Source organism: Cygnus atratus, chromosome 8, assembly GCF_013377495.2.
Source record: "Cygnus atratus isolate AKBS03 ecotype Queensland, Australia chromosome 8, CAtr_DNAZoo_HiC_assembly, whole genome shotgun sequence".
In the NCBI taxonomy this organism is placed as follows: Eukaryota; Metazoa; Chordata; class Aves; order Anseriformes; family Anatidae; genus Cygnus; species Cygnus atratus.
The window spans coordinates 27,387,220-27,411,052 of record NC_066369.1 but is presented as its reverse complement, the minus strand read 5'-3'; the positions used below and the strand labels follow the sequence as shown (position 1 = coordinate 27,411,052).

The 23,833-nt window shown below is 45.5% G+C and overlaps 3 protein-coding genes across 4 annotated transcripts; 2 read left to right on the top strand and 1 right to left on the bottom strand.

Annotated features, from left to right (window-relative positions):
• Positions 1 to 1,305: 1,305 nt before the first annotated feature.
• On the bottom strand, positions 1,306 to 6,320 carry TCEANC2 (transcription elongation factor A N-terminal and central domain containing 2). Of its 2 annotated transcripts, none has more exons than XM_035538096.2 (4): positions 6,093 to 6,320; positions 5,565 to 5,706; positions 4,284 to 4,477; positions 1,306 to 2,435 (listed from the first exon to the last, which is right to left on the bottom strand). In XM_035538096.2, the coding sequence occupies exons 1-4, from the start codon at positions 6,192 to 6,194 to the stop codon at positions 2,247 to 2,249; spliced, it is 627 nt and encodes a 208-aa protein (XP_035393989.1). In that variant the 5' UTR covers positions 6,195 to 6,320; the 3' UTR covers positions 1,306 to 2,246. The 2 variants fall into 2 exon arrangements, with proteins under 2 accessions (XP_035393989.1, XP_050568351.1); XM_050712394.1 differs by having other exon boundaries at positions 1,327 to 2,435; positions 5,565 to 5,702; positions 6,089 to 6,320.
• On the top strand, positions 6,303 to 16,112 carry TMEM59 (transmembrane protein 59). Its single transcript, XM_035538095.2, has 8 exons — positions 6,303 to 6,573; positions 8,776 to 8,881; positions 10,956 to 11,050; positions 11,248 to 11,400; positions 11,669 to 11,753; positions 12,080 to 12,164; positions 12,948 to 13,056; positions 13,782 to 16,112. Exons 1-8 carry the CDS (start codon positions 6,391 to 6,393, stop codon positions 13,935 to 13,937), a joined length of 972 nt encoding a protein of 323 aa, XP_035393988.1. The 5' UTR covers positions 6,303 to 6,390; the 3' UTR covers positions 13,938 to 16,112.
• Positions 16,113 to 18,474: 2,362 nt separating this feature from the next.
• LDLRAD1 (low density lipoprotein receptor class A domain containing 1) lies at positions 18,475 to 22,052 on the top strand. The gene is made up of 6 exons (XM_035537931.1): positions 18,475 to 18,495; positions 18,924 to 18,978; positions 20,155 to 20,295; positions 20,621 to 20,758; positions 20,928 to 21,056; positions 21,907 to 22,052. Exons 1-6 carry the CDS (start codon positions 18,475 to 18,477, stop codon positions 22,050 to 22,052), a joined length of 630 nt encoding a protein of 209 aa, XP_035393824.1.
• The last annotated feature ends 1,781 nt before the right edge of the window (positions 22,053 to 23,833 follow it).

The following is a 23,833-nucleotide window of genomic DNA, read 5'->3' as shown; positions in this document are numbered from 1 at the left end:
GAATGGTATCCCTTCCACAGGACTGTTTACTATTAAGGGAGAAAAGCATCCCCATCCCTTCCCCCTGTCACAGTGGGCTCCCAGAGCAAACTTGTAAAAACAAAAGCGGATTTTGTTGAGTTGTTCTCAGAAGAACTGTCCCTGCTGTAGAGCAGTTCGCTTTCAGACAGCAAGTGCTGGCTGCTGCTACCTGCACGCAGGTTGAGCGGTATCCGTTTGGGTGATTCCTTACTCTCCACTAGATGTGTTTTGCAATCCAGTGCACAGCACAGCATAGACAGGCCAAAGTTCTACTGGTGTACCTGAGCTGTGTGGGAAACTTCTCTGCTCTGGCTTTCACGAGGACCAGCAGTTCCTCATTTCCCACATTTTTGCTTCTCACACGTTACCTAAATATAGAAAACACAGCCCAGCACCAGGAACAGAAAGCTGAAAATAAACACTGCAGGTCATGGCATTGCAGCTCTGGAAGCAAAACCTAAGACACTCATTGATCCTGAAGCCCTTTCATGACAGTCCAAGATACGTGAATTCAATTACAGCTGTGCAGTCTGAGGTTGCTTAAGTGGGAAATGGATCTGATCGCTTGTAAGAAATTGAGGGGTTTCACATCTCTTCCTACAGACTGGTCATCAAGTGTTAGCATCTTTATTGACACGTTATCCCTATAGTCGCCACTCAGGCTGCCAATTTGTGGTGTACTTTCTCCAACATACCTATCGTTAACTTCCTACCAGCGAAATTTCTGCACACCTAGGCTCAGCCAGAGCGCTGGTTTTGAGAAAAGCCAGCTATGAGGATACCTTAACGACACACACAGTAGCAATGGTCTTGCACTGGCCCAAGCAAACAAAACAGGGTTCAGATCTTCTTAAGAGAACCTGCAATTACGTAATAAATTTCAGAGTTCAACATTTAAGGTACGTTTCGGGTGTTTGTTTTTTTTAACGTTCAGGGAAGAAAAAAGTATTTAGCAGATCCACTTACTGACACCCAGTCCTGTTTAGGATGAAGATGTGAACGCAGACTAATGCGCAGCTTTCCCGCTGCATTATTTGTCCTTAAGTGACTCTCTCTTGGGATCAGAGTGCTGACCATGACTGATCAAAGCACACTCCCTTATGGTATACTAGACTTCTCGCCCCTGTTAACTCAGAAAATGGTTTGTGACCAGTCCCTTGTACCAGCACAGAGAACAGAGAGCGCTTTATTGCCTACCAGCAGAGAAAGACTGTGCCTGTCACAGCCTTAATAATAGCACAGAGAACAAGATGACTTGTGGCACTAAAGAAATCAGAGTAAATACGAAAGGCAAGATTTTCAGTTTTTAATAACTAGAAGAAATTCATACAATAGTTTGCTGCTTAAATTTGTTTACACGATCATTCTGAAACACGTTCTTTTTGGAGGAAAGAAAGCGTTTACACGGAATATTTTCCTTACAACCTAACTGTAATTAGAAAATTCATTTCAAGTTGTTTTTTTTATGATACACTAAAAACAAGCACCAGATTTTAATCATGAGGGAGGTATGGAAGTCTGAGTGAGCTGCTCATTAAGCAGAGGTATTAGATAGCACCTATACCCCAGGGCATTTTGGTTTTCACCCCAGGGTTTCAGAAAATGCCCACCATCGCAGGGTGACTGAGCCTATGGAACGACGGATAGAGAATTACTGAAATTCAGTTTGTATCCAACTGTGGAATGCAGGGGAGATCCCCTGGCTTGGGTAAACAACTAGCTCTTGCCACATCCAGGGTCCAGCTGCAGCAGACTTGGCTGATTTATGGTTAACTAGGATTTGCAGTTATCCTCTAGGAATCCCCTCCCATGGAACAATTACCCTGAATTCCCACTATTTCCTATTAGCCCAGCACAAAGCTGTTAAATGTTATTCAAATAATTACACCTGAAGACCCATCTCAGGGATGAAGCCAAACCGAGGCATGACAAACTGACAGAAGTAAGAAACAGGCGAGTCAGCACGGATGGCTTTTTAGCAGGAAAATACACAGCAGAGGAGAAGATACTTTTTGAGCAACAACCCTACGCAGACTTCCACCAACTCCGATTTACAGCACCACTTTCATCATTAGTAGCTCTTGCCTTCAGCAGCCCTGTTCATAGAGCGGTGCCAAGTGAGTCACACCGTCAGCACTTTTGCACGCCCCTTACGACAGAAAGGGTTCCCGGTTCCACGGAGATGCAGGCACATGAAGTTCTCGTTCAGCAGCAAGCACGACACCTCACTTTTTATGGCTCTGTACAAACGCAGGGACAGTGAGCGTGCCAGTCTTGACTTCTGCTCGGATTTCAGGTTTGTGCTTTAATGAGAAGACAAGAGCTCGCACCATTCTGCGATACGGCGTGCTAATGAGACGGGAAGAGAGATGAAAAGCTTCTCGCTCAATATTTTCAGCCAGTGGGTGATCAATCTGAAAACAGCAAAGTATAAAATTAGATCTCTACATTTAATAAGGAGACCGACTGACTGAAATTGGAGTTTGGTGTTTTTCAGTGCTTCTTCGTTAATCAGCATAGATTCGAGGAAATCTACTTCTCATCACAAGTGCAACAGGAAGAACAATTTAATTCCACCCTAGCAATTAAGGAACACAGCAACATGGTCAGTAGCAGGGAACATATTCACATCTCCAGCTGGGTGGCAGCGCTTTGCCATCACGACAGGAAACTAATCCGCAGCTAGCTTTGGGTATCCAGTTGAACTACAATCGTAAGCTACGTTGTACTGTCTCCATTAAGATCACTTTTTGATCTCGCTGATATAAGGCACCTTGGATACTATTTTAAACTCGATTCCAACAGCAACTCTAAGACACGCCAAACACTTGGCAACTCTGCCTGGTGCTATAAAGGGAAATGTGGGCTCTGTGAGTGTGGAAAGAGGTATAATTAAGAACGCAGAAAGGGATTTACTAAATGTTAATTATGTAGTTATTGCTTCAACATGTGCCAAAACCTGTAATTTAGCACAGCTTAGAAAAAAATCCCCTGCCCATCAAGAAATTGTCTTAATTTCACTTCTGCCTTTCGTTACAGGGAATCTCCCATGCTTCACATACAGGAGATTCCAGCATGCCAACCAGTATTCCTCCAAGTCCTTTCCCAACACTTTTACTCTCTTTTTGCTACCCATCATTAAATTGTCCCTCTGCGAGTCTGCACTAGAAGTCCAACCGAATCCATTCAGCCCCCATTCTCCCTCTTTATCCACCTCTCGTGTCCCTGCTTTCCACTTTCTGTACTTCTGTGGCTCCCCCTCCTATCTACGCTGTTCATCGTGCTGATATAAGCTCCCTCTGCAGATATGGTGGTAGCTGCAAGCCAGAAGGGCAGCTTTCCTCATCATAATTTCAGGTGAGTCCTGTTCTGAGGTGATTCTGCCTTGTCCTGCCTTACTCAACACCACTTGTTTGAGGGTGATATCACAGCCTTCATGTCCCATAGGCTCAAACTTTACCAGCAGCCTTATTGCTGTGCACAGAGCTGCTTTCCAAGAAATAAGCTTGACCCAGCAGCCCAGCAAAAGTGAGCTCCCCACAAAATCATTCTGAGGCATTCCCACAGCAAGTCACCCTTTTGTTCTGCCTCAGTCCAGGTGGATGGGAAGTTGGAGAGGTTGTTCTCATAGACAGCAAACACACAGCTTTGAAACTTGAGTGCTTATCACTTTTCTTGCCATTTAAAGGATAAATGATGAATAAATTTAAAGGATAATTATTACAGAGTTTCATAGACAAGCAAACTAGTCATTAAGCCTCACAGTAAAATCCTGTTTGTTTACTTAAAGATACCAGAGGGATCTGGTATTTATCGCCACTTTATATATTGTCAACCTTGCCTCTATGTTTTCGCAACAGATGTCAATTTACAAATGTTTAATTACTTAAATATGAAACACCCAGAAGGTCCCAGTGTTGTTTTAACTGCTGATAAGTAACAGTAAAAACTTTGTTCTACTAACCTCTTATACAGCCCGGCTGCAGTAGATACACAGATATTCTGTTGGCTGGTTATGTAAATGTGCAATATACACCTCGCTTACAATTAGCACATTTACTTGGTTAATAATAATAATTAAAATAAAATCTACCTTTAAAACAAAGACACTGATAACTGGGGACATGGGGAGAATCACTGAATATAGGCACTCTTGTCCCCACTCTGCCAGCAGGACCAGTTTTATAGAAACTATGACTGAAAAAGGCTTGTCCAGCTTGTTCCTACAAGGAATTACCCTTTGAGCCAAAGATTAACACTACCTCTAGATCCAGGGCTTCACAAAGCAGCTTCCGTGCGTTCTTTCTGAAAGCCTCAGTCTTGGGATCACTCCTGACTTCTATTGAGGGCCTGTTTGAATGGTTTTTGATGAAAGTTCGCCATTGCGTGTAAACATCTTTGGCAAGGCTTGCCACATCGTGATCTGAATGTCTGCGCATCTTATTCACGGTGTGACCTGGAAACAGCAACAGCTCCTTCAGCTTCGGTACGGAGACCAAATACACCAGCCACCAGCCAAGCTGGTGCTCAAGCAGCCAAACACACTTTTAATTCAGGCAGTGTCAGCGAAACAAGCAAAGCATTGATGCAAAGGTAAATATAAAATAACTAGGAATGAAGACTGAAATTCTCACTCATTGACTCGTGCAAGTGATATTGCCTGAGCAATTAGCAAGGAACTGAGTTATACAGCTGAAAATGACTTTCCCACAACACCAAGGTGTGGAGACAATTACATATTACAGAAATTTTCTACGCAGATAGTGGATCTGGTGAAAGTATGTAAAATTGGCCAATAAAGAGTACTTTTTTTTCTTTTAACTGAAATCACCTTTAAGGAAGCAGATGTTGCTGCTACAGTGTTTTAACACACAAACATCACGGTGACACAAACAGAATCTTCCCAATCGACACAGGCTTGCCAGTGCAAAGACACTTTCCTTTGAGAGGAGACAAAAGGGATCTTTTTCCAGCGTGGTATTTCTCTCTGACCAGTAGCGCCGTTGGCCAGAAGATGTCACTGTTAGGCTTCTGTGGATCTTGCAGCAGATCCTCTATTCAGAAAGCCCCCCTTGCCTTGGAAAAGGAGATGCAATCCGTGCCTTTCCCCTTACTTCTGAGTTGTCATTTGTCTCATTTGGTTCATTCAGGCTTTTCCTGAGACTTTTTCAGTGCCTCCCTGAACGGGCTGGGCTGCAAGAGCCACAGAAGCCTAACAAGTGGCACCTTCTCACTGGCAAAAAAAAAGGCCAGCATGACTGTCTGTCACTCCTGGATATTCTGTGCCATGTATGATCTGCAGACAGGAAAGGCAGGGACCATGCAGTCTCACATCACCCCTCCCCCAAGTCCCACAGAAAGCAGTCAGGTACAAGCCTGTGCTATCCGCATGGTGCTGCCCTTCTGCTGGGGATTTCTCTGAGTGAGGGTGCAGTAAAGCATCCTCTTATCTTTAAAAAGCTTGGGGGATGGTCTCTTTTGCACCGACAAGCCAAGCAGACACAACAAAGCCTGACGTTCAGGTGAGATCAGAGAAGATGTACCTATTTTTGTTGAAAGCAACACTTCCTTGGAAGGTATTTTCTTCTTCAGCTCCTCCAAAGCTTCGATCAGATTCTCCTTTGGTTGCCCAGGAAGCTCGAGCATAGACTTCCACCGCTTTATGTCTTCCACGACCACAACTCTCTGCAAATGAGAAAAGCATTTAGGAAAGCCGAATGATCTTACAATAATTAAGGACGTTGGCTTCACCCCAGCTAATGGGGTTGCAATCAGTACGTGAATTATTGATTACGGCATGCAGCAGAGCACGGAATACACCGCGGCACAGTTACGGGTACTCAGGACAGACAGAAGGGACAAGACGCTTGATCTTGTTACGCCAAACTTAGGGGAAGCGGTAGGAAACAGCCGCTAGAAAGGAATATTTTGGAATTTAAGGATACTGCACTACAAATATCTCAATTGCAAAAGGGGATCCCGGCGTTTCGAGGCGTGTGAGCCGCCGTGGGGGCTGCAGGCCCCCCCCGCCCCCCCGTCCCCTCAGGGGCCGCGACCCGCCCGGGACCTGCCCTGAGGGCCTCGAGCGGGGCCTGCCGCAGGGCCGGGGGCTGCGGCCGGGCGCTGCGGGCGCCCTGCGGGGAGCGGGCCCGCCGCACCACGAAGCGCTCCATGCCGCCGCGCTGCCCTCCCGGAAGCCGCCGTGTAGTTCCGCCGCGCGTCGAGCCCCCTTAGGGTGGCCGGGGCCAAGCCGCCGAGAGGACTACATCTCCCAGCAGGCTGCGCGAGGAGAAGGAGGAGGAGGCGGGGATAATCTCGCGAGAGGCCGGCGGGCTGGTCCCGTCAGCGGGGCGGTGAGGGAGGAGGAAGATGGCGGCGCTGCCCCTCAGCCTGCCCCTCGGCCTGCTCCTGCTGCTGGCCGCCGGCCGCCAGGCCCGGGCCGTGCCCGCCGCCGCCGCCGCCTCGTCCGAGGCTTTCGACTCCGTGCTGGGCAACACGGCGTCCTGCCACCGCGCCTGCCAGCTCACCTACTCCCTGCACACCTACCCCAAGGTACGGGCGGGCCCCGCCGTGTGGTGGCAGCGATAAATGTGGGGAAGCCTCGGGGCTCCTCCTGCTCGGCCTCCTGGGGGCTCCGGGGGCTGTGCTGCCGGTGAGATTGGTATGGCGGTGTGAGCAGTGGGGCTCAGCCTCATTTCAGTGTGTTCCCGCTGAAGGCGCGTCCGGCGGGCTCTTGTAAAATAAGAAATATGTGGCACAGGAAGCGCAGAAGGAAATGTGATGAGGAGTTTATGAGCATCAATATATTTTGTTGTTTTATGTCTAAAATAAACAGAATTTTTATGTAGACAGCATGTGCTTAAATGTCCATAATGTGACTTTTTTTTCCTCACAAGCCAGGACAGGAAAAAATGCTTTTTTCAGGTTCTGCGTTCTGTGGGTATGGGGAGAGGTCCCTCTCTTCTCCTCCTGTTCCTAAAGAGGCAGCTGTCATTCGGCTTAGGCTGCTGCATCTTTTAACTAGAACACTGCCAAGGACCCCGAGCCAGGATGCCTGGGTGACACTTACATTCTGAAGGATGAAGCAGAAACGATGGCCAGGGAGTAGCCTGGCGGAACCTTCAGCCTGTTCGGATTTCCTTGCACAGAATTTCTTCCGTCTCATGATGAGACGGTGGAATGATATCTAGCGAGAATACAGCTGCCTACTGCAGAGTTCACTGTTGGTTCAAAGGTTCGTGCAGCTCAGAACCGCTGGTGTGAACATGGAAAAGCTGTTACTGTGACCTCATCTCCCCCGTTTTGTCTTTCACTGGCAATATGTTGCGTTATCAGCTGCAGCTGTATAGCAATTTTAAGCTCTGAATGAGAGGCGTTCTTACATTGGCTTTGAGACTTCACTTGAGGGCAGCAGGCAAATGAAAGTAGTGATAATATTAGGTAACAGGGCTCTGTTCACTTTCACGTGAAACTAAAATTGGCTTGTTTCACACAGCAGCTGATGCTGGTATCTCCACAGAGGGAAGTAGCAGGGAGTTGTGTGGCGTACAGGTAACACTAGATCTGCATGTGTCATATGCTTTGGTGCCTCCATGCAATGATAGGGAGGAGAAGGAGCTAAATCTGGGAAATTAGGACTAAGCATTATCCTAAAATATTTCCAATTAGTCTTTGTTCTGCTTGTCACAAAGCTATCAGTTGAGTAGAAAGAAATTGGTTGCGTTAACGTTGGAGAATAAGTCAATTTTCACTAAGACTTTTTGTGGAAGACTGCCACAGAAATGTTTTTAAAGCTAGCTTTGGTTGGATATCAAATTATAGAATGTGGTTTTGGCACCAGTGTAACTGTTTGAGCCACCCTGCCTGTGCTGTTAGAACTGAGTTTTGTTCTGTGTTCCGTTTTCGACTTTTCTGCCGTTGAAGCACATGAACTTGTGCTCTCAAACAATGGCCAGTTTGTTCACAATGGGTTATGCGGTAAGGTGTGGTCTGTTTATTTTCGTTAGGTTAATTCAGAGCCTGTGTACCACCTGCAAAGCACCTGGGAGCAATCATGTGAGTGGCTGTGTAGCTGAGAGCTGGGATGGGTCTGATTCGTGATCTGGAGTAGGAGCGCTCAGGTGGAGGAGGCTGGCTGTAACCCTGCAACGGGAGAGCATCGGTTGTGGGAAGTGCACATACGTAGTTAACCGTGGTATTGCTACAGAAGACAGTCAGAAGTTAATGCTTTATTTCAACAAACCTGTTGTCCTTCTAACTAGTCTGGTGGATATATTGTAATACGCTGACAAAAAAATCATTTTTTTTGTCCTCACCTGTTGGGTTCTGTACTGAAGTTGCACGATGGAGGACTGTACTCGTTCCATGGTTGAATGTCAGTAAATCTTTTACAGCGGTATGTCTTATTTTTAAAGCCAACGCTTTTTCAAAAATGCATCGTGACTTTGTTGTGAGTTGTAGGACTGGCATTGCAAAATCGGATTTGCTGTTCCAGGTCTGGCTTACCGCAGGATAGAGAGCTCTGTCTGAAATAAATCAATAGCTATGTTACAGCCATAAAGAGCTGTAGCTTGGTTTTATTTCAGGTTATCCAGACTGCCAGCTTAGCTGACTTCTAGGTCCAGTGAAGGGAGGAGGGACGGTGTCCTAGTGTGGGGCTTTTCATAGCGCTTCTAAAAAAAAAAAAAAAAAAATTGTTTTTTTGCATTTTTTTCCTTGAATGGAGGAATGCAATCTTCTCTTGTGCCTTCCCAGGAAGAGGAACTGTATGCGTGCCAGCGAGGCTGCAGACTGTTTTCCATTTGCCAGTTTGTGGATGATGGCATCGATCTGAATCGAACCAAACTGGAATGCGATTCCGGTAAGAATTTGGTACTCCTTTAACATCTCCTTTAACATCCCGTAGCGAGATGCACGGAGGGAAGAGCAGGAATATCATTAAATTGGTGGGATTTTTTCAGTTGCTTCTTGGTTTTGTTTAACAACTTCTTGAAGGTTATGTATAGAATATAAGAAGATCTTCTTGGAGGGTTGTATGTTCTCATCAACTTTCTTCTTCCACGATCCATAGTGTTACCGTTTTCCTGAATTTCTTAAATTTAATCAGTTGTAAATAAGTTACAAATATTTAAATTCAGTGTAAAATTTTTGTCATGGAAAGCAAAAAGTGGCTGGAAAAAGAATCCACTCAACACTTTTCCTTTCCTAACTCTGCGCAACATCAGGCCCACGTACAATTCCTAACAAATTTGTTTGTGAAAGTGAATTGTTCAGTTGGAGTAAGAACACAGATCGTAACGTACTGTCTGCTTTGTAACGGGTGGTCTGGGCTAAACCCTCAGGAACAGGTATGTTTTGTTTGAAATAGACCGTTAAATACTTCTGACTAATTGTCTCAGATCCGCGTCAGAGCAAAAATCTCATGGTGAAGGTGAAATATGTATACTACAGGCCAAAAAGTACTATTTTTGTGTAGAACTTATCCAGTAAGGCAGCTGATGAACAGTTTTACTCAGATTAAGTGGGACATAACCACCCAGAGCAGGAAAGCTGGTAGGTCCCCTCTATATTTCAAATATAATTAGGCACTGAGTCAGTGCTCAAAGGAGGCTTTTGTCTTCCCAGTAGCTCATAAAAACCAGAGGGCTGGTGGCTGTCTCAGGGAGCTGATGTAAGGTCTGCAAGTAGAAAGCCTGACGTGCAAAGATGTTAATGTGATACAAAACTGTGTATTAAATACTCCAGAAATGGGCTAATGCTCGAGTCTGTCATAGACTGTGTATAGCTGTGATACAGCATGTCAGTCTAGTTGTCAAACCATACAAGAAAGAGTGCCATAAAAAGGGTGATGTAGCAATAAAGCACATGTAGAGGTAATTGAACAGTTGCTTACTTTCTGATTTAACTCTCCTTCCTGAGGCTGTTGTCTTTTGCTGGCTTATGTTCTGTAATCTGTTACTCTGGTTGGTACCCTGACTAATTATTCTGTGCTTGGCAAGATGCATCTTGGCTGAGCTGCTCAGTTCTGTCTTTTGATGTCTCTTTCTGTCTACTAGTTTGGTGGCACTTTTGCCATGGACTTGCTGTTCAGGTGCTGTGAGCTGCGTACTCCAAGGTTTAGCTGCTGAGGCCGTGCTTGTTGCCAGCGTTTTGGCCTTTGGTGGTGCGTGTGTTCCTGTGGGGAAATTCAGAAAGCTACTGTCTGTGTCGCTGCTCGGTTTGAGTCCTTAGTTCAAGCAGTGCTGCGACATTGTCCATCTGAGCTCTAGTATTTTGTGAAAGAGCTGTGCCCGTAGGTTGTCTGCCTGGTTTCTCCGTGTATAAATGGGAATAATTTCAATTTCTTGGTCTTTATGATCTCTGGTGAACAATAACTGGAAGATGCCTATAAAATGAAGAATTGGCTTCATTTTTTGTTTAAAAATAAATAGTAATATTTTCAACACAGTTTTCGAAGGAGAATGCTCCTTTCGTTTTCCTGTGATTCTGCTGTTGGACTTTCCTGGGCTTCTGCTGTTACCTCTAAGGGATTTAGTCAACCTAGGCTTCCTCTATTCTTTTAGTATCCCAGCTCTGTTCGCTGAGGTTACAATATATATATGTATTTCATGTGATCTGTACATGAAAAAATACAGTAGTAGGAAGAGGATCAATGAAGAGTTGCAACCCTGAGTTTGTCCAGAATAACATTTCTGATCAGCTGCTCTGACTGCGTTCGGTTTTCAGATACGTCGTGTGTGTCAGCTCTGGTTCCATAACCTTCGTTAGACCTCACAGCAAACGCTAACCGTGGAATGATTGCCACGTCTTTCCCTACAGAAAGGATTGTCAGTCTTTTAACTGCTGCTTTGTTTCTGATCCAACTTGTGCTGAAAATGTTTTCTTAACTAAAATGCAGAATTTATCTTCTCATTTGGGGAACTTCTTCCTTGCAGCTTGTACCGAGGCATACTCCCAATCTGATGAACAATATGCTTGCCATCTTGGATGCCAGAACCAATTGCCATTTGCTGAGTTAAGGCAAGAGCAAGTAAGTAGATGACATGTTTTTCAAATACCACCTACTTGTTTTCTGTTCGGCATGTCTTCTCTTTTTTAAACTTCTTCAAACGGAAGACAGATCTTCCTAAGGACTGAAATACAGACATGGGGCTGGGGGTGAGCATGAACATGACTTCTGGCCTTTTCATACAAAAACAAACGGAAAACTGGCTGATGTATTTGCAGTTAATGTCCCTGATGCCAAGAATTCATCTCCTCTTTCCTCTGACACTGGTGAGATCATTCTGGAGTGACATGATGGACTCAGCTCAGAGCTTCATAACATCCTCGTGGACTTTCTACCTTCAAGCAGATGATGGAAAAATTGTCATATTCCAGGTGCTTGTCTTTTTTTCATTACGGTTAAGGTGTCCTAGCTACTAAAAATATAATTCTGCTCCTTCCAGTCTTAGGAAAAAAAAACGGAGCACTGTCAGAAGTGTTTAGTTCGCAATAGTATTTTGCCACCTTTAGTGCTGGTAAAAGGAAAAAAAAAGTGAATGGTGTATGTCTTAAGGTTAACTTCCCTAATAATTTTGAAAATGTGTATGGTTAAGATTAATGGGAGCTTGCTAGCAGGATCTCCTAACCCCTGATTTTGTTTTAGTCAAAGCCAGAAGTACAGTATGTTCCACAACTCGAACAGGAGACTGGAGACACGAGAGGATCCTTATCGCTGAGTAAAACAGCCGGTAAGTTGTTCCTTGTGATTTGGAAGAGCAAATGCAAATGTTCCATGTCATGCAAAGAGAGGAGAAAAAAAAAAAAAAAAAGAAATTGCAGGTGGCACATGAAAGCAAATTTTTAGAAAGCTAAAATATAATTGGGACGTATACTGCACTATGCACCCTTAGCAAAGTCTGTGGTAGAAACCAGACTGCTGGAAATAGAAACATGCAAGCTAGGGCCATTTTAAACGCTTCCTTTTATGTTCTCTGCATCAACAAACTGTATGAAGTTTGGGGCTTCTCCTACTTCTCTTGCTTTTCTGACAGCTGTTTCTGCTGATCTGTTTCAGCGGACCTACGCCCAGGAAGTTCGCAGATGTACCGAGGGCTCTTTGAAGAGCACGGAAGCGACAGCCTTTTCAAGTGTCTTTCCATGTATGTATGTCATGTACCGTACCTCGTACGGAGCGTAGTGGTGGCTCCTACCTGTGCGTGGTGGCACTGTTGCAGTGTCTCAGCGCTGCGAGTCCGTTAGCTTCAGGATGCCCAGCAGTTAAATTTGTGTATCTGGCCTTCTGTTATCGCTACCTTCTGTGCTAGCCCAATGTTATCTGTGCGCTAGTCTGCCAACTTTGATCCTCTTTCACATTTCAGTTGATCAGAACGTTGATGATTTCCTATGCTTTGAGTGTGGAACATAATGCTGACTGTTTCCTAAACTTTTTTTTTTGAGTATGTTCTGCAAACTGCTTAATCAGTTCTGTGTTTTGCCTGTTCTTTACCTCTGATAATGTTTTAGGGCAAAGCACTTTTATTTTGTTTTGGGATTTTCTGATATGAAAGACACTGTTGTGTCTCACGTCTAGGCTGAAAATGCCCACTGTATCTTTAAGCTTTGCTGAAGATCAGTGTGTTGGTTCTTTCTTCCCTTACTCACTGATGACTTTTTCCTTTAAAGTGTAGATACGAAGGATCAGTGAACTGCACCTCTTGAAATTGTGAGTGGGAGGATGCTTAGGGCCCAGTAAACAGAATCCAACAAGTCTCAGTGTCTTTCAAGTCAGATACTAAATAGGTGTTGGAGGCTAAACTGTATACCCAGAAGTCTGAAGGAGACTAGTGAGTCCACAGGACATACGATCAAAATTGAGCAGAACTTTTTAGGTCCATACTTTGATATTCAATATATCAAATCTAGTAACTTTGTTTTCATTACAGAAATTCCAGTTGGATTTTAACCACTACGCTTGTCCTGTCAGTGTTGGTGCTGCTCTGGATTTGTTGTGCAACAGTAGCTACAGCTGTGGAGCAGTACGTTCCATCTGAGGTAACCCTACCTTATAATGTAAAATACTTTGAATTTATTCATGATATTGCTTTTATGTTACAGCTTTCTACAGGCCGATAAACACACATGGGGGAGGGGTCAGTTGGAAAAAGTTCGTTTTGCAGATGTGGTTAGCAAACAGATTTTGTTGTTTATATGATGATTTTATATCTGAACAATTTTTGCTCACCCCTGTGGCCAATAGATGCTTTGAGCCTTACTCAGTAGGACCAGGTGCGATGTCTTTTGGCTTGTAGCCCTGCCCTCTTAACTTCTAGGTTGCTTTTAACTGGAAAGCAGCCTCTGTTTGTTTCTCTGCTGAGGGTTGGATGGTGTGGGTGGAACCCAGTATGGCTGCTGGTCAGGAGGATCACCAGCGAGAACAGAAGTCACCACAGAGTCTGATCAGAGGGGAGCCAACTGAGCTAGTGTGCCTAGTGCCCAGAGAGATAACTGTGCTTCTGAAATAAGCAAGACTTGCAGTATTTGCAAACTGAAGAGGCTGGTACGCAAGCACTACATCCGCTATTATTCTGGCAGATTTAATACATTTATTTGCACTCAAATATAGTTTGTCGTGAATTTCAGCTGATGCAGAAAGTCTGGGCTAACTTGTGTTGAAGGGCTGCAGATATCAAAACCAAGAATGTAGTTGCATAACGAAATGCATTTTATTCACAGTATCAAGAGCCTTTGTCTAAAAGTAATCTGTTTAAATATTTCAGAAGCTGAGCATCTACGGAGATCTGGAATACATGAATGAACAAAAACTGAGCAGATATCCATCCTCTGCACTTGTTGTGGTTAGATGCAAGACCGAGGAACACGAAGAAGCAGGACCTCTTCCTACAAAAGTTAATCTGGCTCAATCAGCAATTTAAATAAGCCTCCATTGGAATGAACAGACTAATTCTGACAGTGCTAGAAACTCCTGATTGTTTGTGGTGGTTCTTCAGATAAGAAGTTTAGCAGCCAGTCTTTAAATGCAAATAAAGTTACAGAATCAACAAATGTCATGGGATTTTGTTTTCAGGTAGTAGTGAAGAAGATTCAGACACCTTGAATTTGTTTCCAGACATGATCACTTTCCACTGGTGTTTGTTATGTGTCTTGCTTACAAAAGCTGTAAGCATGCTTTCCATACTTCTGCCATGACACTTTCAAACTTATTTGTGTGTTCTAGGATGTAACGTGTACATTCAGAGTTAGCTTTGTAAAGGTATAAGAAATTTTAAGTAGGCAGGAGATGCCTTTTTAGTGTTGCACTTTCTGTTGTAGTTAAGAGAAAATATTATAAAATTATCTGCTGATTTTTTTTGTACTTGTTAATGTCCATGCACAAACAACCCTTTCTGCAAAAATATATTTTTTCTACAGTGTGGCAATATCCACGATGGAAAGCATTTGTGAGGTACTGTAGGCTAGAACTCAGTTTGTGAAAGATGGAAACTGCTAAAACTTGTGGACATACCCTTTCACACACAACACGTGGTCAATTATTTTGTCAAACTTTATCCTTTATGTCTTAAATTGCTTGTAAAGTTAGAGCCTGTGTTTTCTGAAAAAAATCTGCTTTCCACTCTTGATTAACTACTCTAGTCTTGTAACGTCATTTACAGAAACAAGTTGATTCCTGAGAAATGAGAACAGACAAATAAAAATGACTATAGAAAATGTTGCCTACATAGCTTTTTGCTACGGTTGATTATTGACTACAGTATGTTCAGCACGGAAGCCTGTCTGTAGCATTCCTCTCATGGGCAGGGTGACCTGATTTTGCGATGTGATTCACTAACAGTGTCCCTCATGTTTCTAATACATTTTTGCTGTTTTTTTCTTTGAGATTACTATCGCTAGCTCCCTTAGTATTCACAATTCGTGGATGTGTGATTTGTTTAAAGGTCTGTAAGTATCTGAGAACTGGCTAGAACGCATGGTCTCCCACTCAGTGTTTTGTTGATTATACAGAACTCCTGTAAAGGTTTAAAAGCAGAAACAAAATTTCTCCAGGTTCTGAATTTGGTGGAAATGGTTGATATTCTGGAGAATACAATATATTGTTCCCTTTCTGTTACAACCGGTTCAACAGCCATGCTTGATCTGGCTGTGATGCTGATGGTTGTGTAACTGCAGATGATGCAGCCTTGCAGGGGCCATTAAGCAGGAATGTGCATTGTTGCCTATACAGCGCTGCTGGAAACCACTGCCTAGATGCATTTAAGCAGATTCTCCCTCAATGAGGCTTAAGAGCACTGAGAGGTTTGTTTTAAGCAGGCTTGTATCAACGTACAGAAATTGTAAGCTGAAGTTTTAAATTACTGGTACCTCTCGATGTTAAATTTTCTTCCATGAGCAGTGTTGTGGCCCAGAAATCTGAGTGTCAGCAGTCATCGGCGTGTACCTGTGTGTGGGTGGCATTAATGCAAAGGCCTCAGACTTGACTGTCGTGAAAATCAGTTGTGATGTTACTTGCGTAACAGCGATGGGAAATCCCTTTCTGCTGTAGTACTTCAGTTGAGACCTGCATTTCTGCTCACGTAGTGCAAACCTCAGTACACAGCCCTGCTCCAGCACAGAATGGCATTGTTCTGCGTCCGGCGCTATCAGATGTGATGTATGCGAACGGGTGTTCAGAAATCTGTACGTATGGGCTCAGTGATTGCCCGTATTCTTAGCACTACATTGTTCTGGATTGCCTTTCCAGAAGAGACTTTAGCAATCCCATTTTTTGTAACTGAATAAGTAATGTGTAGATGTTTGAGTCTGTTACAGTATTTACTTTTCTGTTACATGTAGTTGCAGAGCGAGTGTTACAGCTTCATGAAAACACGGCTATTGGCCTGTTTTAAATGTGTACAGTACGGCCTCTGTTATGTTGACTTGATTTCATGAATGCGAAACTTTCCTTTCTGTTCCAAAATGTCTGACTTTATTGCTTACATTCCTAGGTTTGAGTTAAACAACTTCTGCTTTTATTTGGCATTGTATCTGCCTATGCATCTACAACAAAGGGAGAAAACTACAAATGGATCAAATAAAGTTTTACGTGTTTTGTCTCTTGTTCACTGTTTAATAATGACACCTCAGCTAAGTAATGTGTGCAGTGAAGCCGGTGATTCAGTTAGGTCACAGGAAACTGTGTGCCTGTAGCAATCTGTCACTTGGCACTACTGTTTCCAAAGTAAGCCAGAGCGTAAAAAACTTGTTAAGCGCTGTGCTTGTAAGCTCGTGTCAAAGCAGCTTTCTTTAGTAAAATTGGATACTGCCTAGGCTGCGAGAATTGAACTTGTTTCTCAAGATTTCTAGTTTAAGTGGAGTATTTAACCTATCTTGGCATTTGACTTTGCAAAATGGCTTCTCCTACTTATTTTTTTTAAAACATTTAACTTCCTGACATCTTCATTTTCAGAGGCTGCAATTTGCATTTGATCTCTGCCCAAGACCACCATTTAAATGAAGGGCCTTAAATTATTGAAATTGCAGAAGGAAAGCATTTTATATTCTCTTTAGGCATGCGTTCGATTGAACTTGCACCAGATTTTAAATAGAGTCATCCTGACATCAGTAAGGCATCTCTCAAGCGTGTGCGATTCACCACTGGCAGAAGCAGCCATGGCACTTCTGTGTGAGTTTCAGGGTTTTTGTTTTGGGTGATAGAATTAGCGAAGGTCTCATATGTCTCACATCATTCTCAATATACCCATCTTTATTTCCTTTTCAATACTCTGATCTTTGGCAAGTATTTTGCGCTTCAGAAGGCTTGCTTGTGTGTGTTACCTCTTTCTCATCAAGTCTTTCTTTTTTGGGGGGGGGAGGGGGCTAGTGGTCTGATGTGGTGTAACTGGTCTGAAACCAACTACCTGCTTGGTTACAGCTGAGCCTGATAATCTTGCTGTAGGAAACAGTGGTAGACGACAGTTCTTATGGACATTTGTCTCTAAGAATTGTTTTACTCCACATATTAAATGTTTTTGTTAAGGATTGGTTTGTGGGATGTGCATAGAGAGTCTGACCTGGTACGTGGGACTCTTACCAAGCTCACTATCACCTAAAACTTTTTGAAGGTTCAAAATGCTCATTCTTTAGCAAGTCTGATTAGAAACTTAAACATCCCCTTTAAAAAGCAGAAGATCTGGAATTTGATACACAGGTTTTAACCCTTAGTCTCATTCTTCCATGGTGTGGTGAGTGCCTAGAGTCACGGACTGTGCTAGTTGGGGTTTGGTGTTCTCACCCCAAATGCCTCTCCAACCAGGAGAGCTTTCTGGCACAAAGTTTAACCATGATACATTTCTGGGAGAAGCTTCTGCTTTGGACAAACAGGTGTTGCTGTGCTGAAGGAGGAAGGCTGTATTTAACTCAGGCTGGTCTGCGAGCAGGTGAGTGCAGGGCTGGCACGTGCTGTTGCCAAGAAGCCAATAACTCAAGGCAATCACGAGTGAGTTGTGTGCTTGGGGAGGGAGAGGGAAGTAGCAATAGTCATTACTCTGTTATCGGGCATTATTTGTTGTTTTGCATCAATTCACTTGGTAAAACTGTCTTGGGGACAGCTTTTAGGCAATACAGCTGCCAACTTCTCCAAGCCCTGGTTAACTGGTTCTTAGGAGGGACAATCCTGCGGGGTGGAAACAATTTGGAGGTGCTTGAGTTCTGGGGACCCTCCTGCAAGCAAGAGGAATGTGGACTCACAGCATTTTGTCCTCGAAATCCACTCTGCGTGCGGTGTTGAAGCCTGCAGCCAGTTCAGAAGCTGCAATGTATTTCATGCAAAGGTTTGCTGTAGGCCTGAAAATTTCTGTACATGAATAAAAGAGGACCCAGGAGGATTTGCTCTGCCTGTGCTCATGGCCCAAGCGAGGAAGCTGTTCCAGGTGGCTGTATCCTGCACAGCTCTGCCGAGACCTGATAGTCTTTCAGGAGTCTGGGCTAATGCCAGGGGCCAGTGTGTCAGCTTTGTTTTAGGAAAGAGGTGGGGAAAAGAATTTTGGGTGAAGGTGATCCGACTCCCTTTCCTCAGGCCTTTTCAACTCCTGTCCTCTGGTTCCTGGCTGGCACCAAGGTAAATGGAAGCTGCGTCAGCTGGGGGGTGAGCGTTCGTCTTCTACGCGTGTCAGGAGCAGCAGTGGGGTTGTTGGCATCAGAAGTCTCTGTGTCCTTTATCAGCTGGGAGGAATGAGAAGCAAGCTGCAAACCCTGCTTCTGACCAGAGCAAGTGCTCAGCCTGTCTTCCCTGGCCTCTGCTGCATGCATGCCCGGGCAGCACTGCGCTCTTTGCTTTCCTCCCTCTGTTGCATTTTGTATCCTGGTAACATCGCTCACATTAGAGCCGGTGTACGCTGGTAACATGGCTGAGTTTTGGGGTGCAGAGAGGTCCCTGTGGTCCGCTGAGCTGTTGTGAAGACACTAGCTCCAGGAGGTATGAACAAAACTCACCCCCAGGTATGGCCCTGCACTCTGGAAAAATCTGATGTGCGACTGCTTCCTAAAATACACTTGTTCTCGATAACGTTGTTTGTCTAACTTCTCTATCAGTGGCTTCCGAGTTTCCTAGTCAAGTCTACTTTACCTGCTTTGATACAAAAGGGTATCAAGTCCAGCACTTGATATCAATACTTCTCTATTGTGTTAGCGCTTGATGTACAAATGGGAAACGGAGATTTGAAAGGTAATCTGACCGCTTTGTGAGCCAAATCTGTGTCAGGTTTCCACTGAGGCAATTTTTGTTTGTATGTAAAATATTTATTGCCATGTCTATCCATATTTACATATTAATTCCTGGGTAAGATGGTAGAAGAACTAGAAAAGCATATGTTGCATGGTTATCATGTGCCACTTCTGTAAGCAGTGTTTTGTTCCTTTACTTCTAGAGGAATGGTGATGTAGCTCCTTTTGATCCAGCAAAGTCCTTCTCTGAAGAAAGAGGTAATGAATGTAATGTCAAGCTTAACATTTTTGTTATTGAACTGTAAATCAACTGAAACTATCTAGGCAATGTAAAATACAGGCAGTATTTATGATCTGTTGAGACTGATATTTTTCCCCCCTCTGTAGTGAAACATCCAGACTATAAAATTAATAGACTTCAGCTGCTTTTTGTTGGCCTGGTGTTGGCAATCTTATGGTACAGTAACATGATATGTAACATTCCTCTGTTGCAGATGAGGCTTATAACTATTTCTGTAGGCTGTCTTTTCTTAAGCTTCAGCAAATTTTGTCCACATTAAGAAAGAGAAGGTGAGATCACATACAATCAACCGTAAACCTGCAGATTGGCTTGAAACAGCATTTCCTCACTGCCTTTATTTTATACTCGTGTCTGTTCGGTCAAAGGCATTGTCTTGTAGACACAGGCACCCTGTAGTTCACCACTTATCCTTTAAACTGAGATGTCCTGCCTTTGATTCCTGCTCATGCCTGATGGAGGAGTTGGTTACTGCAGCCTGGATCCCTTTGTGGCTGAGCAAGGGGTGTGTCTTTGCCTTCGTGCAACACACAGCAATTGAGTGAGTGTGAGGCACAGCTAAGAAATCCTAACTTTTTCATCAAGGCTCTTTATGTTCAGAAACACCAAAATCCAGTTAGTCACGCAGGGTTGTCTTAAGTGAACAGTTACGCAAGCGTGTGTGTTTCTCAGATGACCACGTTCATTTTTTCCTGTCTGTCTGGGAATACAGAGGAATCTGAGAAAAGTTACCGCTGGGTTTAGACACACAGCACCGGCGTTGCCAAGGTCGAGGCAGCTGGTCAGCTTGTACGTGTGCTGCTCTGTGTTGCAATGGCTGTGGTTTTGGCCCTTAACTTCCTGATTTTGTTTGATTTATGTCGGTAACCTTCTGAAGGCTGGGCTCCCTGGAAGGCTGCAGCCTGTTGTATCCTGCAATGTCTTTGGGGAGGGAAAGGGGCTGCTTGTCGGCCAGTTCTCACCATTTTGAGCTGATAATTCACCCTTGGGCGATGGAAATGCCTGAGCCCAGGTATTAAAACTCAACTGCTGATGTGGCAGAGGAGAGTCTCACCCATACCTCAGCAGCTCCCCACCAGCCCAGGAGCCCCCCTGGCTCCCCCAGCCCCTCACCTCTCTCCTTTGCCTCCCGACAGGCTGCTGCCAGCCGCATGGGGCCTGCCTGTGCTGGCCGCCGAGATGTGTCTGTGTCACCGTGCTGGTGCTGCTCCTCTTGGCTGCCACGGCGGCCATCGTGGGCCTGGCAGTGGTGCTGGGGCTCCCACCACACTCCCCAGGTCAGTCCCATGAGTGTCATCGTTGGCCCCATGGCGCAGGTGGAAAGCGGTGCTGAGGGGAACGGTGGTGGGGAGAAGGAAAGGGGCTGAGAGGGGTGGCCGTGAGCTGTTCCTTGGCTGTGGAAACTCCGGGTGGCACAATTTCATGCTGCTGGCACCCACCATGAGGACACTGGAGATTGGTTCTGGGCCCTGGTTATTTCCAGATGACAAATAAATTTCTGAATTCCCCCATTTGATTCTGAAATCTTCTCCTTGATTTGCTCCCCATACCATCTGTGAGCATGAGACTGTCAGAAAATATCGTCTCTTGCTTGCCCTTCAGCGAACCGCCTCTGTGCAGCCTCCAATAACCGGACAGGCTTCTTGTGTGATGACAGAGTGACTTGCATCCCAGCCAGCCAGGTCTGTGATGGAACCACCAACTGCAGAGACGGAGAGGATGAGCAGGAGAAACTCTGTGGTGAGCAGTTTTGTTGAGATCTTCCCACCCTGCTCTTCCTGCTGTGCTCTGAAGACCTGTCTCACCAACTGGGCCATAAATTAACCACTTCGTTAGCTGCCTGTCCCTGTTTCAGCAGGCACAGCTGTGCCCCAAGAGCTCAGCACGGGCTCTGTCTCTGCCCTTGCAGGCGACCTGCCCCGCAGCCTCCCGGCCTACCTGGTTTTCCGCTGCGGTAACCCTGCACACTGGGTCTATGCTGACAAGAGATGCAATGGGATGAACGACTGCGGGGACTGTTCCGACGAGATGGGGAGCTGTAAGTCTGCCTTCTGGCTACTGTTAGCAAAGGGCCTGGTCTGATGATAGATCGAAGAGGTTTTACAGGAGTGGTGCTTACTGCTGCTGCTGGGAACGCTTGGAGGCTTTTGTCCTCCTCTGAGACACAAAATGGCTGGGCTAGGTCATGAGAACCACGTGGGTTCCCTCACGTCAGCTGCCAAAGACCGGAGGCAGCCAAGAGGGGAGAGACTCCATGCTTTGAAGGCCTTTTCCAGCCTGAATGGTTCTATGGCTCTATGGACATGGCACTAAAGGACACAGTGTAGTGATGGGACTGGGCAGGTCAGGTTGATGGTTGGAGTTGACAGTCTTTAAGGTCTTTCCCAACCTAAATGATTTGATGATTCTTTGCTCCAGCCCCAAAAGTTGTTCCTTCACTGTGACTTGCTGAGCATGGAGCAGTTCCATCTTGATGCATAGCTGTAGGCAGTAGCAATCATTCAAAACTGGCCTTTGGTCATTGGTCAGGAGTCAGGTATGTCCCGAAGACCAAGGGGGACTGAGTGTGCCTCTGTGACCTAAATCCACCTCTGCTCAAAAATGAGCAGCAGCTTTCTTCCTAAATCACCCCTGAGGTTTTGAACCTCCAGTGAGACCTGTCTGCAACACCAGCTTTGTCTAGGGTAGCCTGCTAAACAAGTGAATTACAGCTGGCCGTTCCTCTCAGGATGGCATCTCTGCCATGAAGGTCATAAAAATGTCTCTTTGGTGGGTTCACAGACTCGGGGGTCATCACTGGTGGCTTTTCAGTAGCTGCCAGCACTAGGAAGGAGGCTCCTGGTGAGAGCAGCAGCAGCATTTCTGTTCCTGGTTTCTCACCCCCACAGTGGCCACCTGCCCTCCGTGCGGGTCAGCGTGGTGGAGCTGCAGCCCCGTGTTCTACGAGTACTGCGCCTGCGTGCCCAGGTCACTGTGCCGCGACGGCATCCAGCATTGCACCAGCTGGTCCGACGAGTACCTCTGCACACCGTGAAGCCTCAGCACCAGGAAACGCTGGACATGGCGGGGTGCTTCCTGCACTGTCACCTCCCATGCTGCTGTCCTCCTGCTCTGGAAGCTCTGGCCTGAGCAGCCCCGGTCAGCAGCGTGAGGGGACAGGAGCGCTGTGCTTCTAGCTTGTGGCCACCGTCTGTGGGACACTTTCATGGGTCCTCCTGAGCACTTCCCTCTGACACATCTTCACGTTCCCGATGTCCGTGGGCAGGAGAAGGTGGTGTCGGTGTGTAAAGCACGTCTGCGGGTTGTTTCAGCAGCTGCTTTGAAGGCTCTGTGCTGACGCAGCTGGGATGCTTCCTGTGGGGCCTGGTGTTGGGGTGACACGTCTGGGGAGCCACCATCCGGGCCACCTCCTGCGCTGCGTTCAAACCATGAAGGTCAGCGTGGAGAGAGTAATGGTGAGGGAACTGCAGTGGATATGTTGGGGTTTGTGGGGAAAAATCAGTGTTCCTGTGGTGGTGTAGCTGTCCTTCCAACCAGCCTGGGCACTCGTGGGGGACCAGGGCACATGCAAAGTGTGTTTGCCTTGGGGCTGTGTGGTTTTGGAGTGGCAGCTCCACAAGCAGCCACTGGGCTGGAATGCATTGCACTGCGTTCGGTTAGCAAGGAATAAAGGTGTGTGGAGGGATCCATGGCAGCCTTGGAGTTGGGCAGAAGAAAACCAAGAGCTTCAGCCACTGCTGGGAGGCTGCGGGATGACTCGGGATCTGCTCGCTGCTCGGTTCGCTCCTTTGCCAGCCAGGCCTTCAAAGCAGGCCGCAGGATAGCGATGTGGATGTGCCATTGAAATTTAAGAAAGCTGTGTTCTTTCTCTGCTCCTTTGAAAAAAAAAATCTCATCTGTCTCTAAAACATTGAATCTGAGGAAAACACGTATTTACTGTGAGTGTTCCTACTGTTCTAGGCCCAAAATAAACATCAGGCACTGTTCTCCCCACCGCCATCCCAGGTCACATATCTTAAAAAATAAAACCCAGTCCACTCTTTTCCTCTCTCCTATGATCTGTAACTCGGCATCTCTCCATGGCTGGTATAAATGGTGAATGTTTGTTCTAATTTGTAGCTGGGATACAGCCATAGATCTGACAGATCTTTTAAAAATAGCTTCGCTGTGTTCTGACTCATGCTTTACCTAGAATGAGATGGCAAAATTCTGCATAATGGAACAGGTACCATGGAAATTTTTAGAGCTGTATTTAACAACCCCTCCTTTTCCATGCCAGGCTAGGATGGATGCCTTGCTTTTGCCATGTCTGTAAAGCATCACCTCAGTGCTACAGCTCAGAGGAGTGACTGAGAGTTTTTTTAGATAAACGTTTCTCACTTTCAAGCTTCCAGCCTCAGTCAGAACATGAAATAGAGATGCACTTTTTTACTAGAAAATCACAGGCATCTAACATTTCAACGGGACTGATTTGGGGTTGGTAAATCCTGGTTTGTTGTAGTTGCTGTGCTCCTCTTATTATCCCAAAGCATTTCCAGGGGCAACCTACATGGAAGTTCTGCAGCACTTCCTCAGAAAAGCTCAAGGAGGGGTGGTTCGGGGGCAGCTCTCTCTCTTCTGGGGAAGAGCTGCTTTGTGATCCAGCTTGGGTTCAGCCACCGGCTGTTTGCCTTCTTCATGGGCTTTGAAACCTTCTTGCTCAGCATTGAGACCAGCAAATATGGTTAGTAAGAAACTTGTTCTGCATTAAAAATATTGGGACAGCCATGACTTTCTGGAGCCTCTCACATTTGTGTGGGTGGGAAGAGGACGCTG